Source organism: Megascapheus bottae, chromosome 24 (genome assembly GCF_031878675.1).
Source record: "Megascapheus bottae isolate mThoBot1 chromosome 24, mThoBot2.hap1, whole genome shotgun sequence".
Lineage (NCBI taxonomy): Eukaryota > Metazoa > Chordata > Mammalia > Rodentia > Geomyidae > Megascapheus > Megascapheus bottae.
Window position 1 is genome coordinate 4,215,904 of NC_143532.1, and position 17,460 is coordinate 4,233,363.

The 17,460-nt window shown below is 48.8% G+C and overlaps 1 protein-coding gene and 1 long non-coding RNA gene across 7 annotated transcripts in view; one reads left to right on the forward strand and one right to left on the reverse strand.

The window, feature by feature from the left end:
• LOC150046819 (polycystin-1-like protein 2) overlaps positions 1-17,460 on the forward strand; it is a 65,183-nt gene that overhangs the window by 33,841 nt on the left and 13,882 nt on the right. Inside the window, exons 22-32 of the mRNA XM_090357229.1 lie at positions 720-942; positions 1,416-1,609; positions 5,918-6,148; positions 6,504-6,605; positions 7,292-7,470; positions 8,928-9,074; positions 10,174-10,373; positions 10,754-10,965; positions 11,372-11,588; positions 14,880-15,108; positions 16,621-16,825. Of these exons, the coding sequence (XP_090213355.1) occupies positions 720-942; positions 1,416-1,609; positions 5,918-6,148; positions 6,504-6,605; positions 7,292-7,470; positions 8,928-9,074; positions 10,174-10,373; positions 10,754-10,965; positions 11,372-11,588; positions 14,880-15,108; positions 16,621-16,825 (2,139 nt within the window). The remainder of the gene's footprint in view (positions 1-719; positions 943-1,415; positions 1,610-5,917; positions 6,149-6,503; positions 6,606-7,291; positions 7,471-8,927; positions 9,075-10,173; positions 10,374-10,753; positions 10,966-11,371; positions 11,589-14,879; positions 15,109-16,620; positions 16,826-17,460) is intronic.
• LOC150046821 (uncharacterized) overlaps positions 1-17,460 on the reverse strand; it is a 55,375-nt gene that overhangs the window by 12,398 nt on the left and 25,517 nt on the right. For 4 of the 6 annotated variants that reach the window (XR_016539530.1, XR_016539527.1, XR_016539529.1 and 1 more), the window contains exons 3-4: positions 5,971-6,111; positions 3,498-3,615 (exon numbers count right to left, since the gene is read on the reverse strand). This is a non-coding gene — a long non-coding RNA (uncharacterized LOC150046821). Of the gene's footprint in view, positions 1-3,497; positions 3,616-5,970; positions 6,112-16,807; positions 16,916-17,460 lie in introns of those variants that run through there. The other 2 variants (XR_016539526.1, XR_016539525.1) reach the window with 2 other exon arrangements.

Consider the following 17,460-nt stretch of genomic DNA (forward strand, 5'->3'; position numbering starts at 1 on the left):
CCCATCTTGCCATGTCTTGGTTTTCCTCTTCGTATATATGAACCTCTTGTTGGGATTTTCATGATCCTCATTACACAAGCCAACTCCATGGCCTCTAAACGTCCAGTTAGATTTTTCCTTAAACTCATGAGCACACTGTGGCGCAGTAAGCATTGATACTTTCAAGGGTGTAATGATTTTTTCATTCATCTGCATAGTTCTTTCTCATCACTGACTAGTTCGGTAGAAACTTTTAGGGATGTCTACTTCCTCATCCCTGAAGTCTGAGCTGTGACCCAGGACTTTGCAGGTGTGACTGAGATATGGTCCCTGAGACGTAGGTTGGGCCTGGATTGGCCTAGGTGAGGCCTCTGGGCAGGGAGGCGTAACCACAGATGAGGAAAAGGGGATCTGATGGCAGAAACAACAGATTGGACCAATGTGAGGGTGCCACTAGGACAAGGAGTGCAAGCTGAAGAAAAACAAGGAAGTGGATTCCTTCTAGAAGGGACAAGCTCTGTCAGCTTTAGCCCTGAGAAGTTGATCTTAGACTTCTGGCATCTGGAAGTGTGGGTAACACATCCATAGAGTTCGGTGCCGCCCAGCTTGTGGCCATTTGCTCTAGATGCCAAAGCACAGTGTGGATTCTGACTTGTAGGCTCTCACTCTGCAAGGCTCTGTACAGCAGACCGGACGCTCCCTGAATGGCAGGTCCTCAATTTCCTTGTTTTTGGTGACAGATCCTGCTACCCCGGCATTTGGAAGAGCCCAGGGAGCCAACCGTGCTGAGCCTGGTTCCTCCCGGGGTGCTGTGGGTGAATGTGACCAAAGGGGAGGCTGCTCTGGGGATCCAGCTACAGGGGAGACCTGACCTCCCGCTCACGCTCAGACTCGGCTATGGCTACCATCCCAATGAGACCTGCTACGATGCCCAAACTCGTCTGCCACCAGCAGCTGCTCCAGGTAGCCCTGTACCCTGGACTGCTTCTCAAGGGCTCCTTGGGGTTAGAGGAGACTAATGCTTGAGGAAGAAAAACCACAGGAAAAAATCAGAGAAAAACCACCTGCCACACTCAGTGGCTTGTTCAGTTGCTGATGTTGGTATGGTCATTTGCTAGCCATAGGTGAGCATTTATGAGGTGACCACAGGCCCTTCCAGAACCATCCTCACTGCAGTCCATGTGACAAACTTTGGGGTAGAGACCACTGACGTCTCCCCTTGTCAGAAACGAACAGAGAGGTTCAGCAACTAGCCACAGTCACACAACCGCTGTCTTTCCGACCTGATTCTGCACTCTGAGCTGGGTGCCCTTTCTTCTGTGCTAGGAGACAAAGGTATCTACTCCGAGGATAATGGAAAGACCTTTGGGGTCTGCCTCGTTGCCATGTCACCCATGATGTCAACGTCATCTTGATGAGGCTTCTGTATCCCACAGGTGAGCTGTCTACCTGGATCCTGGGCCCTGAGGACCTGCCCTTTGGGGAGGGCATCTACTATGTGACTGTGGACCCTGAGCCCAACCTGAAGCTAGACCCTGGCGAAGCCCTCACAGTTGGTGTCACCACCTTCCTGTCCCATTGTGTGTTCTGGGATGCAGTCCAGGAGACTTGGGACAACTCTGGCTGCCAGGTAAGGAGAGGAAAGTGGACAAAAAAACAGGGAAGCTTGGTAAAGTAGATGTGGCTCGTACGGGGGCCCCTTCTAGACTCCTCGGGCCCATGTGTCTGTGTCCCTCCGTGGGACTCTTACACATGCAGCTCTCTGTGTGTGGCAGATTGCCTGGCCCAGGGCACTGCTTCCTGCAGAAAGCTGCTCTTGATCCTGGCAGGATGCAACTTCCCATGTGGGAAGCCAAGCACAATGGCTGCCTGATCTCTGCAGATGAGTTCATTCAAAGATGTCTGATATCCCCAGAACATCGAAGGCCCCGGAGACAGGACATGGAGACAGATGATCACTGGATGGGTGATTCAGAAAGCCCTGCAGGCCCAGGTGTCATTCTCAAGGAAATGAACTCAACTGTCCCATTTATTCTCTGCCAAGTATTGTGTTCTCTGCTTGGCTTCCATGATCTCATCAAATCTGCAATGACCCTCTTTTATAGGCATTGAGACAAAGGCTCAGGAAACTCAATTAACTTGCCCCGAACCCCACATCTTGTATATGGAAAAGCCAAGTCTCAGAGTCCTGCTGAGCTCTGGAGGGCACTGGGCTTTAATAATTGCAATCAAGTCTCTGTCTCAACTCAGCTCTGCCCCCAGGAAGCTGAGGATAATAATGGTGCTGCAGAGAGTCCTTGGCCATGAGGCCATTAGAGCCATCTCAGGACTGTCCTGTTCCCTTCCATGAGTCATGTGTGCTGCTTTCTCCTCCCGAATGCCCTTCTCTCCTACCCCTGCCCAGAAAGCCCCGATCTTCCATTGGTTCTGGCTCCAATGTCCTTTTCCTCCCACATGCCTCAAATGCCCTGCTGTGGGACTTCTGCAGCACTCCATACCCTTCTCTCATCTCCATGTAGAATCACAGTGTGTCACCCATCCATAGATTACAAGCTCCTCCTTTCATTTATTCAACAACATATTACCATCACAGGAAGATCTGCAGATTAATTTCAGATATTCACAGCTAGGTATATACCTCAGTGGTTAGGCACTTGGCTTTGTATGCCTGAGGGTCTAGGTTCAAACCCCAGAAACCCTCCCTTCTCAGAAAAGGGACCCTTGTGCTGGAAAAGTCTAGGGACACCAATAACTTCAAAATGTTTGTAAAACCTCGGGAGGCCTGAAATACCAGCACTCAGGCAATAGGATGGGAAGTCTGAGACCTTGATGGGAGGGAAGGAGAGATAAGGAAGGGAGGGAGGGAGGGAGAGAGGGAGGGAGGGAGGGAGGGAGGGAGGAAGGAAGGAAGGAAGGAAGGAAGGAAGGAAGGAAGGAAGGAAGGAAGGAAAGAAGGAAGGAAGACCTTGGAGGGCAAAGATATTGGATCTAAACCAAGACACTCCTGACTCCAGCCTCTGCTTGAGTATCTTCTCTGAAACCAGCCCTACCCCTTCCGGGTGCCAGGCCTGTAAGGCCCACAGCTGTGTGCCAGATGCTGACCAGGATTAGGAAACAGTGAGAAACACAACAGAGCAAACACAGAACTAAGGTCTAGCTGAAGTATATAATGAGCAGTGGGTGATGTGCCAATATGTGGAAGCAGGCTTTGCAGGTGGTTCATTACAAGGAAGAGACAGAATTTCCTGTTGGATCCTAATTGGGCTTTGGAGGTTCTTCCCTGCTAGGTGCTGAAAACAGAGCATTTTCTAGATGCTGGTGGCTGCCCTTTCCACAGAACTGTGAACAGAGCCTGGAATGAAAGGCAGTGCTGGGTTGAAGGGCTGGGTTAAATCTTCACCACCAGATGTTGAGATGGGGTCACAGATGACTGAGGGGGTTGGGGATGGCTTGTCCTGGCCATGGTGGGTGAGGATGCCTGCTCTAGCCCCCTTGGCTCCCCCACACACACTGCCTACCTGTGTTTCTTCAGCACAAGGAAGGGCTGTAAGGCCAGGAAGCATCCACACCTTCCTGGAACTGAGATGCCAGCTTGAGATCTAAACATCTGTTCTTCCCCCTCTCTTCCTGTGGCATCTGATGGGAGAAAGGCAGGAGGGGTACAGGACAAATCTGTGATACAGGGTGCTTCTGTGCTGGGAGCGTGGAGAATCCAACTTCATCTACGACATTGCTCCAAGCCAGACAAGGCAGAGCGACAGGATGCTCAGAGCTCCCACTGGGAGTGGAGCATGGAAAGATCTTAGCCCAGAGTTAATAGTCTCTGGGCTGGGGATGTGGCTTAGTGGCAGACTGCTTGTCTAGCATGCTCGAGACCACGATTTCCAATCCCCTCCCCATTGTTGATTGCTGCTCGAGTTTGAACTCAAGCTTGTCAGGCAGGTGCTCTGTCACCTGCCTCTAGTCCATTTTGCCTTTAGTTGTTTTTCTATCTAATAAGGTCTTGAGTTTATGACCAGCTGTCTTGGACCATGTGAAAACATTCTATTTGAGGTTTTCTGTATAACTAGAATGACAGGTATATGATTCCACACCTAGATTTTTATTAGTTGAGATGAAGTCTTGTGACCTCCCTTCCAATCTGTCCCCCACCCAGGCTGCTGTCATCCTCTCATTCTCTGGAGCCTAAATAGCTAGAATTACAGGCATGAACTATTGCATTTGGCCAGTTTTCTGAATTTTAAATTTTATTTTATTTTTTGCCAGTCCTGGGGCTTTAACTCAGTGCCTGAGCACTGTCCTTGGGCTTTCCTCAAGGCTAGCACTCTACCACTTGAGCCACAGCACCACTTCCAACTTTTTTTTCTATATATGTGATACTGAGGAATCAAACCCAGGCCTTAGTGCATGCTAAGCAAGCCCTCTACCACTAGGCCAAACTCCTGGCCCTTTTTTTCCCCATATATTTCTATTGTAATTAATAGAAGGGTTACATTATATTCACCAGATAGAAGGTGCATTACTTCACAAACATTGATACCCTTTCTCATGTCTTGGTCCCCATTTCCCTCCCCCCACCCTCACCCCTCATGTTGGTTTTCCCCCCTTCTCTATCCAATTTCAAATAACCAAATACACATATATACAATATATCAGATAACAAGGTGAAATACTGTAACAATATGAGATAACCAAGGGATAGCAAAAGAGGTGAGAGATAACATAGTATATTAAGGACAACAATCACTCATTCTATGGCTTTTGTTTCTATATCCTGGAGGTCCTTTCATTTAGCGTCATACTATGTGGCCTTATGTCTCTAGGTTTTGTTCTATTGTAAATCTCTGCTGCCAGCCCTTAATTTTTTATGCCAGTACTGGGACTTGAACTCAGAGTCTGGATGCTGTCTCTGAGCTTCTTTGGCTCGAGGCTAGCACTCCACACAGTACTCTAGTCACAGCTCTACTTCTGGCTTTTTATGGCAGTTAGTGGTAGCTTTGGTAGTTTAGTGGAGGTAAGAGTCTCACAGACTTTCCTGCCTGGGCTGGCTTCAAACTGCAATCCTCAGATCTCAGCTACCCAAACAGAATAGCTAGGATATAGGCATAAGCCACCAATGCCCAGCTAAAGTTAATTTTTAAATAAGTTTAAAAAAAAAGCCTGAGAGATTCGAGAAGCCTATGTCCCAGGTCCCAGGGGGTAACCCTCAATATCGGAGGCACGTCAGTTTCCCTTGTCCATGGATACTAAAATCCATAGGATATCCCTTACATAATAACATGTAATATTTTCTGAGCATGGTGGCATATGTGTATAATCCCAGCACTTGGTAGACTGAAGCAAAAGGATCCCAAACTCAGGCCAGCTTTGGCTACAGAGCAAGACCTCATGTTAAAATATTTTTTTTGAAAGAGTGTAATAGGCAGGCAACCCACACACACTCTCCATATTCTTCAGACCATCTCCGCATTATTTATGACAACTTAAGGCAAAGCAAATGTTCTGTCAGCATTTGCTCTATACTCTGTCGCCTAGGGAATATGACAAGGAGAATGTCTGTGCCTATTCAGTGCAGACTCATTTATTTAAAAGCTATTTGGGGGGGGCTGGGAGTTTGGCCTAGTGGTAGAGTGCTTGCCTAGCATGTATGAAGACTTCAGTATCATAAACATAGAAAAAAGCTGGAAGTGGTGCTGTGGCTCAAGTGGTAGAGCTCCAGCCTTGAGAAAGTCCAAGGACAGTGCTCAGGCCCTGAGTACAAGCCCCATGACTGGCAAAAAAAAATCTATTTTTGACTGAGGTTGGCTAACTCTATGGCTATGGAAGACTGACTGTGCAATGCCCATCCCAAAGTGGAAGTCATTTTTCTCTCCCGGGCTCGAGCGAGCCTGAGGTGAGCTTCAGAGCATCTCTACCCACGGTGTGTGATGGGCTGCAGGTGGGGCCGCGGACCACCGCCTCGCAGACACACTGCCTCTGCAGCCACCTTACCTTCTTTGGGAGCACCTTCCTGCTGATGCCCAACGTGGTTGATGTCCGACAGACTGCCGAACTCTTCGCCACCTTCGAGGATAACCCTGTGGTCGTGACCACCGTGTGCTGCCTCTGCCTAGTTTACGTGTTGGTGGTGATCTGGGCAAGGAGAAAGGACGCACAGGATCAGGCCAGGGTGACGTTGCAGGGCCCCTGGGAGTGGGAGGGAAGCACCAGGGACAGCCCCCACCCCAGGGCTCTGAGAGGACATCTGCTAGTCTAGGACCTCACGCTTGGGGTCATCTCAGACCAACTGGGCCCTCACCCTCTTTGTCTACAAAATGTCATTTTTAATCAAATTATTGAGGGAGATTATGCCACTGACAAAATGTGCAAGACTTGGTATAAGGTGGGCGTTAACCCATCTAATGCTCAGTGCTGCCCTGTGAAAAGCCTGCGGTGCCTGCTCAACTGCTACAGTGCTCTGCCTATTCTTGGGTGGTGTGTGATGGGTGAGCTTGCTGAGCACAGTCTTCTCTGCCTCTGTCCAGGCGACAGTCACAGTGCTGGAGGACAATGATCCCTTTGCCCAGTACCACTACCTGGTGACCGTCTACACTGGACACCGGCGGGGAGCAGCGACCTCTGCTAAGGTACCCCACAGCCCCACACCCGCTGGTTGAGCGTGGTATCCCCCAGTAAGTGTTGCTTCGCCATTGTGGACGGACTTCAGCAGAGTGGACTTGTGACATTGGCATTCTTTCTCCTTTAGTTTTTGTATTTGAGTGGAAATAAACATATTACCTTAAGATGCCTATAGTTCAGAGAATAAAGTAGTGCTTCAAAAAGGGCTGGGTCTCTCTCCTCCGCTCCAAACCCATATGGCATTCAGTTTGTTGTCTGAAAGCAAATCTGTACACAGACAGTCAATGAACGTACCAAGGGAAGATGAGGAAAACACCATCTATGAAGCAGCAGGGAGGACAGAAAGAAGGAAAGCACTTCGAGCCATAGTGTCACATCTGGCTTTCCGGTGGTTAATTAGAGATGAGAGTCTCATGGACTTTCCTGGCTGGGCTGGCTTCAAACCTTGGTCCTCAGGTCTAAGCCTCAGTTGGTAGGATTCCAGGCGTGAGCCACTGGCACTGAGCCCAGAATGTGACCAGCAGTGTCACTCCTTCATTCATGTCTCAGATGCTCTGAGCAGCACTGCACATGTCATTAGTCCGAGATGGGAGGAGAAGAGGTGAAAGGGCCAGGCTCTTCCGGGTTTTGTTGGATCTGGTCATGCTGATGAAACAAAGCCTGGAGGCGCTCAGGGATGGTCTCTGGATCTCAGGTGACTATCACCCTGTACGGCCTGGACGGAGAAAGTGAGCCGCACCACCTTTCTGACCCCGACTTCCCGGTTTTTGAGCGAGGAGGAGTGGATGTCTTCCTGCTTTCCACCCTGTTCCCCCTGGGAGAACTGCAGAGCCTCAGGCTGTGGCATGACAACTCAGGGGACCAGCCATCCTGGTGAGTTGGGAGAAGGCAAACCACAGGCCCGTGCAAGCACAGGCCATGTTTAGGTACTGCACGTGGCTGTCTTCCTGGCTCTGCCAAGTTACAGCAACACATGTTTCACGGATGAGGAAACCAAGAGTCAGAGAGGTCCCTGGTCTACATGTGCCAGATCAGAAGACAGAAGGAATAGAGTCTACAGCCCTGGAGTCCAGGGTTAGCCCTGTTCCATCACTGACCTGAGACTGTGGTCCGGGTGAGTGATATCAGCTGAGCAGCTATCACCAGCTCGCAGCTTAAAACACAAAACACAAAACATGGCACAACTATTGCCATGCAACTTAAATCCCAGGAAGCGGATTCTGAGATGGAGTTGAGTGTGTGAGGACCGTGGGATCCTGAGGGCCTGGGAAGGGAGAACACAGGATAGGCAGAGAAGTGCGCGGAGCTGAGGAAGTTCACCAAACCCCTGGGGGTACCTGGCGCTGCTGCTCCAAGTTGGATCTTGATCACATCAGGCCCTGTACCACAGCGTGCTGGGTACCCAGGAGGGTAAGTGGGCTCAACACAGGGGGCATTTGCATGCATGATGGGGCACTTTTTTTTTTTCTAAAATGAGAGAATGCAGTGTAGGGTGACTTGGCTTTGCCCCTGCTTCATGAACACTCAGGCAAAGGTGGCCTTGCCACTGTGACTACATGGCAACAGAGAAGGCAACTGCTGAATCTCCCCACAGGAAGATGCTATTTCCTTCCACATCTAAATCAGCCTGGGTGAGACCCTGGATGATGGTAGCTTTGTTGTCTGGTTAAAAACATAAGAGACAACCGGGTGCGGTAGCACACGCCTGTCATCCTAGCTACTCAGGAGGCTGAGATCTGAGGATCAAGGTTCAAAGCCAGCCCAGGCACAAAAGCACCTGAGACTCTCATCTCCAGTTAACCTCTAGAAAATGGAAAGTGGGGCTTGGTTCAAGAGTAGGGTGGTAGCCTTGAGCTGAAGAGCTCAGGGCCAGCGCCCAGGCCAAGTTCAAGCCCCACAGCCCATAAAAAACAAAAACAAGAAAAAACCATGGCTGACTAGCTTGGGCTTTGAAATGTGAATTATTAGAGCTGGTATAAAAATATTGCTTACAAAAAAGAAAGAAAGAAAAAAAACAGGAGACAGCCGTATTTTGGATTCGGATGCCTGCCTTTGAACAGCTTGGCTTCGTTCATCTGTGATTGGACACTGGTCCTCGGTGGGTGCCATTAGTAGGGTTCCATAGTTTTCAACTGTGTCCTTTGCCTGTGCCTTGTAAAGAAGTGAGCACTTACCAGAGCCAGGTTTCTACTGGCTGAGCCCAGAGGTGGCCAGCTTTCACCCAGCACGAGGATGAAGAGCATGTCGTCCTTCCATGAGTTCCCATTCACAAGGGCCCCGGAAGCTTTAGTCCTCACCCTTCTCCTCACACTCATGGCTCCATTCTCCAGGTATGTGAGCCAGGTGCTGGTCTATGACCCAGTGGTGGACCAGAAGTGGTATTTCCTCTGCAACTCGTGGCTGTCCATTGACATTGGAGACTGTGTGCTTGACAAGGTGTTTCCAGTGGCCACGGAGCAGGACAGGAAGCAGTTCAGGTACTTCTTTCTTTTTAAGCAACTGCTCCTCCTCTCCTCCTCTTCCCTGGCTCCTTTTGTAATATGGGTTTTATGTTAGTCAACCTGAGTGCTGAGATTTCAGATGTGTACCACCATACTGTGCTTTCATTAAACTCTCTTTTCTTTGTTCTTTGGTAAATAAAATGAAAGTACACGGGGCAGTGATCTGGGCAGCTTTGGAGTGTGATGGTCACGAACAGATTGTTCTGTTGAGAACAGAGCCCAGGATGTGTCCCCCACAGTGCGAATAGACGGCAGCTGGGAATTCTGCTCACGGTCTGGGAAATCTATACAGCTAACACCTGTGATGAACTTCATTTTACCCAAAGGGAAATAGTGCATATTCTTTTTTTAATTTAATTTTATTGTTGGGGTGATGTATAGAGGGGTTACAGTTATATTTGTCAAGTTGTACATAGTCTTACTGAAAATTTGGTCTCATTTGTAGACACTGATTTCTACCTTTTATTCTTCTAAACCCTATAATACTCTAATTATAATAATGTGAACAATATTCTGGTTATATTATTATTTTTATACTATAATTATGATAATTATAGCAAAACAATACCTATATGCTAGTAGTTTCAAATTCTTTGCAAAAAATGATTTGGAATATGGTAGACAATGCTAGAATCTAAGCGACTCAGAAGTCAGAGAAAAGGGGATCATGGTTCTATCTAACCTTGGCAAAAAATTAACTAGACCTCATGTTAACAAACAAGCTGGGTGTGCAAGTATATATTTGTATTCTCAGCTACTTGGAAGGATAAGTAGAAAGATCCTAGTCCAAGGTCATCCCTGGGCAGAAAATGCCAGGCCCTATTGCACAGGTTCAGTCAGAGGACTTTAAATCCTTTGAACCATCTAGTGAGGTTCTGTGATTGCACCCTATGGCAATAATGCAGCTCTTTTCAGCATCTCTGTTATTAGCCCCCTGGGGTGCTGCTGTGATAACTATGTCTTCCCATGTGATATATCCCTTTCTTCCTCCCTGTCACCCAGGGTTGCTCCAAAGAGACCAGTCCTTCCCTACCCAGCCCCCTCAGTGTCTGTCTGCTCCTCTCTTCCTCTGCAGCCACCTGTTTTTCACGAAAACCTCTGTGGGCTTCCAGGAAGGACACATCTGGTATTCCATCTTCAGCCGCTCAGCTCGGAGCAGCTTCTCACGAGTGCAGAGGGTGTCCTGCTGCTTCTCTCTGCTCCTCTGCACTATGCTGACAAGTATCATCTTCTGGGGTGTCCCCCGGAACCCTGCTGAGCAGAAGATGGACTTGGGTAGTTTCTGCTGTCGTGGGGGTTAGGGTTTGTGGCTGGTGGTCATCCATCCTCACTGGCTCAGCCATGCCACTCTGACCCACACTTTATTGGGGCATGTGGGCATGGGTGACTGCATGCATGGCTGACCTTGGCCCTCAGAGGTCAAGCACAGGCCAGGTAGCCCATTCTTACCATAAATCTCATTGTTAGCACAACGTACCTAGCGTGGTCCAGGAAAACAGAAACAATCCTCTCAGGCAGGTCATCCATGTCCTACAATGACCTCCTAGCAGCAGGGCCGGGCTGGTGCTCCATTGCTTTGACACCTTCTGGAAGGGGTGACAGGTTGGTGGTCTAAGTGGCTGTCTCCCTTTGACATCCTCCCCCATCTTCCGCAGGTCAAATTGAGTTCACTTGGCAGGAAGTGATGATTGGGCTGGAGAGCTCTGTCCTCGTGTTCCCCATCAACCTCCTGATCGTTCAGATCTTCCGGAATGCCCGTCCTCGAGTCTTGAAGGAGCAGAACACGGGGAGCCAGGGTGGCAGGTCCACGACTTCCTCAACACAGCCTGTCGATGGTGCCCTTCTGACTCCTGATGAAGTGACCAAGGCAGGTCCTCCACTTCAGTCAGCAGAGGCAGACTGCAGCCGTAGCCTCGGGCCTGGAGCCCTGGCTCAGCTGGCAGTAGGGGTTGTTAGGCTCCGTCAGCTCAATAGACACAGACACATAGGAACACTTTTTGAGTATCTACAGGGTACAAAATATTCCACCCTCGTTCCTGACTCCTAGACTGGCAACCCTGAGAAAATATTCCATCCTCATGGACTCGATAAGCACATATTCCATGCCATGGTTTAAAGAACACTGCCAGGAGTGAATCGGTTTGAGGTTAGACAGGAGGTCATGGTCATGGTCCTAACGCAGATCAAGGGGCCAAGAGCATGCACTCTGGGCCTCTATAATGTACCCCCTTACCTGTGGCTCACATCCCCCTCCCTGCCCTGCTGTCTTGCAGGATATGAGGAGACTTGTCAGCAGACTGTTGAAAGCTCTGAAGGTGTCATTGCCAGCTTCAGGCTGGAACTCCTTGAGTACAATGGAGCTCAACGACCTCCTGGCCTTGCTGGAAGATGTCATTTGTCCAGAGAACAGGGCAGGGATGGGGCTCTGGGAGGATGCCAAGAGGAGAAGAGACCTTGTCACACTTGCTCTTGGGTCTACACAAGCAGAAGGTAAGTCTGTAAGTCTTGGCCATTCCCGGACCAAGGGAAGTGGCTTCCTGCTTTGATGTGGAGGCAGATCTGAAGACCGTATCTGTATCACTGGAGGCTCCAGTGCTGGGTTCTTCCTCACCAGGTGCTGCTCAAACCATACTCACTGCCCTTTTGATATCACAGGCTGGTGACTTCAGTCCATGGTTGCTTTGCTCTGTTGTTGAAATTGGGGGTGAAACACTATACTAGGAGAGCATGGTAGAGCAAAGCTACTCACTTCATGGTGGAAAAGGAACAAAGGAGGGAGAGGAATGGCCAGAGCCCCAGTGTCTCCTTCAACAGGGCCCCCAAATGCTGGGCATGGTAGCTCACACCTGTAGTCCTAGCTACTCAGAAGGCTGAGATCTGAGGATCGTGGTTCAAAGCCAGCCCGGGGAATACAAAGCCATGAGACTCTTATCTCCAATTAATCACTGGAAAACGGGAAAAGAGGCTGTGGCTCAAGGGCAGGGTGGTAGCCTTGAGCTGAAGAGCTCAGGAACAGCGCCAAGGCCAGAGTTCAAGCCCCATGGCACCTGCTCCAAAAAAAAGAGTGCCCCCCAAGAACCTCAGTTCTGCCCATTAGCCCTACCTCCTCAAGGTTACACCGTCTCTGGATGTACCCCAGACTGGTGCAGGCCTTGAACACATACAGAGATCTCTGGGGACATTTTGATCCATGCATTTTCCCACCTGGTCCACACGGCCCATGTTTAGGGCAGCACCTGTCCTTAAACAGGATGAATGAAAATGCCCGATGGCCTGTGGCTAGTGGGTCTAGAATGCTCCTAATTTTAACACTTTAGGTTGGTGTCTGTCAGCCTTGTTAAGAATATGGAATCTGCAGAAGAGGTCAGTAGAATTCATAATCTTGGTCTTACTCCTGATGGAAGAGCGTTTCTGCGAGAAGGCTGAACTTTAAAAGTCAGCCTCTTTGGTGCTTTCTGTACACACTGCAGTAGAAGACATCTGCCCTTCAGGGGAAGTCTTACCTCTTTACTGTAGAGGGGATTGTCTGACCCTATGCTCCAGCTACTGGAAGGATTATGCCCAGGATGACCCATGAAGGTCATCCCTGCTGGCAACTTGACCCTGGGTTTGGGAGCTTTGGTACTCACCACTAGCCATGCTGGCAGTGGACCATGGACTTTGAGAATGCTGGACTGGAGATCCTGGGAATTGCCAGGGAGCCAATATAGCTCTGCATCTTAGGACAATTTGCTCAACCTCTACAGGCTCTTCTCCAAAACAGGGGTGTTGATCACCTAACTCTGTGGCTTGTTGTGAGGATGAATGAGATCATAAGCTATGCAAAATGCCCAGGCCTCACCCAACAACATAGTAGGTATCCAGTATATGGTGTTATGGTTGGCAGGGATGGTATCTTCCCAAAACATTAGCACAAGTCTTGCAACACAGAGTGTGGACGTTGGACTCTTTAGCTAAAGTTCAGTGAGGGTTGTCAGGCTGGGAGGTGGTGGAGGAAACGGCTTCTAGTCAGACAGAGGTAGGACTGGACTCTGCCCCAGGCATTTACCTAGTGGGAGTCAAGGACTATGAGTGATACACACCCATGACAGTTTCCCATTCATCCCTCACTAGTGACTAGGGAAGGGCCATGAGGGAGAGAGCTTCATTTTGTCACCACCTATATCCTCTTTCACAAGGCCTCAGGGAAGACAAACACTTGTGCAACCTTCTACCTCAGGAACCAGAGCTGAGGCCTGCATCCACCCCTATAGACAACCAAGTTTCTCTTAAAAGACCCAGGGGACAATGGAAAGATTTGAATTTGCTTTTCTTTTCTTATGATATATATGTGTTGTCTCTGTAATTTACACACACACACACACACACACACACACACACACACACAGAGTTATGTTTTTATTTTTTTTAGCTGGGCATGGTATATCGTGCCTGCAATTCAAGCACCTGGGAGTCTGAAGTAAGAAGATTTCTAATTTGAGGCTAGCCTGAGTTATACAGTGAGACTGTCTCAAACACACACACACACACACACACACACACACACACACACACACACACACACACAAATTTAAAGTGTTAGGGACAGGGATATATCTCAGTGATAGAACACTTGTGAGACCCAGAATTGGATCTTCATCTTCAATACTGGAAGGAGGAAGGAAGGAAGGAAGGAAGGAAGGAAGGAAGGAAGGAAGGAAGGAAGGAAGGAAGGAAGGAAGGAAGGAAGGAAGGAAGGAAGGGAGGGAGGGAAAGGAAAGAAATAAGTTAGAAATCTGAAATTTGAACAACCCATTCATGAACTACCATGACTGACTGGGTATTGATGAGATTACTGTTAATCATTTTAAAGACTCACAATGCCATAGCAGCTGTCCTCTCAGAATGTCCTCACCTTCTATAGAACTGTCTCAATTATTTAAGGAAGCAATACAAGCTTTGGAGAAGGCCTTACTTCCCACTCAGACATTTACCTGAGCCATCTCATATTCACTGTGACCAGCAGCTTCCTCTGTGGAGACAGTCTAATGGACTTTTCTGCCAGGGGTTTGAATTAAACCTCAATCTTCCTTTTCTTAGCTTTCCAAGAGACTAAGGTTAAAAGTGTTAGTGGTGATTTTTGAGATAGGGTTTTGCTCTTGCCTATGCATACTGTGCACTGAAATCTGCCTGTTAGGCTTCTGATCAAAGCTGGGGTGCAATGCCCAGTTGCTTTGGTTGAGATGGAATCTCAGTGTTTTCTGCCCAGGCTGGCCTTGATCCTCCTGATCTCAGCGACCACATGTTTGGGGTGGCAGATGAGTACCCCCGTACCTGGCTGTCAGCTGAGAAGGGTCTCACATAGATGATTGGATGCCTCAAGCCATGATCCTGACTCAGACTCCCAAATGGTTTGGATTTACAGGTGTGAGCCATTCGGGCCAACTATTTTGTTTTTGAGATAAGCCCTCACTAACTTTTCCCTGGCCATCCTTGAACTCACAGCCCCCTGCCTCCACCTCCTGAGTAGCTGAGGTTAGAGTTGTGTACCACCACACTTGGCTCTTCTCTCCTCTTTAAGTGTAACTTAAACTTGAACTTGTCCTGATTAAAAAAAAAAAAAAAACCTGAAAGGAAAATGTTCGAATTGGAAAGTGATCACTCACTTTGCATATATCTCATGGCTCGACAAGCGATTTAACTCAAAGCTATTGCCCTCCTACTGTGTGTGTTCTAGAATCAGAGCTGACTATCATCACTTGTCACTCAGCACCAACTGGCTGTTTTTCTCTTGTCCCCCAGGGAAAACACAGCACAGCAAGCCTGAGCTGGTCTCCAGTGGCCTTTGGAAGGACAGCATCTACAGCCAGTGTCTCTACCTTCAGCTGGAACACATAGAGGAGGAGCTCCACCTAGTTGGACCCAGGGCCTTCCTGCAGCACCACAGCTATGCCCAGGCTCTCAGGCAGCTTCAGACCCTGAAGCGCTGTCTCCGAGGACAACCTGGCCCCCAGGCCTCAGCACGTACCAGGTCATCCACTTTCCAAGGGCATAAGTGGGCTCAGCCATGGGATAGCCCATCCTGACCCATCTTCTTCTTCTTCTTTTTGGCCAGTCCTGGGCTTGGGCTCAGGGCCTGGGCACTGTCCTTGGTACTTTTTGCTCAAGGCTAGTGCTCTGCCACTTGATCCACTGTGCCAGTCCCAGCCTTTTCTGTATATGCAGGACCAAGGAATTGAACCCAGGGCTTTGTGAATGCTAGGTGAGCACTGTACCACTAGGCTATGCTCCCGGCCCTCTGATCCATCCTTTTAAAGAAAGGATATCTCCTTCCCTGCTGACCTCCCTGTGAACATTCATAGCCCACAAGTATAACCATATTCATGTAGCTGTTTTCTGGCTGTGCTCTGAGCTACTTCCTTCATCTATAAATCTCCTGATTCAAACTGCAAATGCATTGTGTTTTACGAAAACTAGTAAAGTTTTAGTCCAGGCGTGGCATCACACTTGTAGTTCTAGTTACTCAGATGGAGATGGCCAGAATTGAGGTTCAAGGTCAGCACAGGCAAAATGTCAGCAAGAGCTTCATCATCTCAACCAGTAGCTGGGTATGGTGGTATGTACCAGCCATCTCAGTTACATGGAAAGGGAAAATAGGAGGATTGTGGTCCAAGCAAACCTGGGCATAAGTGAGAGCCCCTATTCAGAAAATAGCTAGAGCAAAAAGCCTGTCTGAGGGCATGGTGCAAGTGGTAGAGCTCTGCCTCACAAGCACGAGGCCCTGATCTCAACCTCAAGTACCACAAAGAGAAAACAAAAGAGTAGAGCCAGGTTATCAGGTGACATCAAAAAGTTACTATAGTTTGATGCGACCATACATGAAAATTCAGTAAGAAAATGGCCATGCTTAGGGCCAGGAGTATAGCTAATGGTGAAGTGCTTGTGTAGCAGGCACGAAGCCCTAGGTTCCATTCCTTGGTACCACATACACAGAAAACGCAAGAAGTGATGCTCAAGTGGTAGTGGTAGAACACTAGCCATGAGAAAGCTCAAGGACAGTGCCCAGGCCCTGCGTTCAAGCCCCAGGGCTGGGAAAAGAGAGAGAGAGAGATGGGAGAGATAGAGAAAGAGAGAGAGAGACAGAGACAGAGACAGAGACACAGAGAGAGAGACACACACACAGAGACAGAGACAGAGAGAGAAAAGGAAAATGACCATGTTTGAGATGCATTCTGAAGTAATCAGGATTGATTTTTTATAATCTGGAATTTATTTTTAAATATCCCATCTGTACCCCATAAAAAGAGGGAGGTAAGGGCAGAAGGAGTGAGTGTGGCAAGGTGAGTAAATGTGAATGGTCTCAGTCACGTGGCAGAGAGTCCCTGATGGACTCCGAGAGAGGTGCAAGCTACAGAGGGGAAATGAAGGCCCAACTGGTCAGTTATCTTGGCCAAAGTCCTGTGTATGATGAGGGCAGGACAGGATGCTAATTTGAGTCTGCTGGTGTTTCCCTGACTGTCTGTCTCTTCGCGCTCCTTTTCAGAACTCCTCAGGCCAGCAGGCCCCTTCGAGGTCTGCCCTGGTGGTGCATTCTGGTGGGCTGGTTTCTGGTGGTAGCTACCAGTGGCGTGGCGGCCTTCTTCACCATGCTCTATGGCCTGCACTATGGGCACACCAGCTCCCTCCGGTGGCTCATTTCCATGGCTGTCTCCTTTGTGGAGAGTGTGTTCATCACCCAGCCACTTAAGGTCAGGATTCTTACCCCAAACCATCTGCCTTCACCTTCCTATGAGTGGTCCTGTCCCCAGGCTTAGCCATTCTTCCTTTAGTACCACCTGCTGGAGCAGGGAGATTAAATGAAGATAAGAACAGAGAAGCATGGATTTCATACTCACCTCGTGGATTGTGGGAATTTTTTTTTTTTTTTTTTGCCAGTCCTGGGCTTGAGCTCAGGGCCTGAGCACTGTCCTTGGACTTTCTCAAGGCTAGAGCTCTACCACTTGAGCCTCAGCACCACTTCCGACTTTTTTCTATGTATGTGGTACCGAGGAATCGAACCCGGGTCTTCATGCATGCTAGGCAAGCACTTTAATCACTAGGCCAACTCCCCGCCCCATGTGGGAATTTTTACACATGAGAAAAATTGAGGTTAGGAAGTTAAGAGAACAGGCCTGCAATGCTCAGTTGTAAAGGGCAGTAGCCTAACTCACACAAGGCCCCTCTATGCAAAGAAAACAAAAAGTTCTGATCACAAGCATCTAATTCTAGCCCATACGTATGTGTAAATATGTCTCCTCAGTTAGGAAAAGCTTCTGATGGGAGATAGGTTAGTAATTTAATGGAACAATCCCTTCAGGGAAAATACACACACACACACACACAC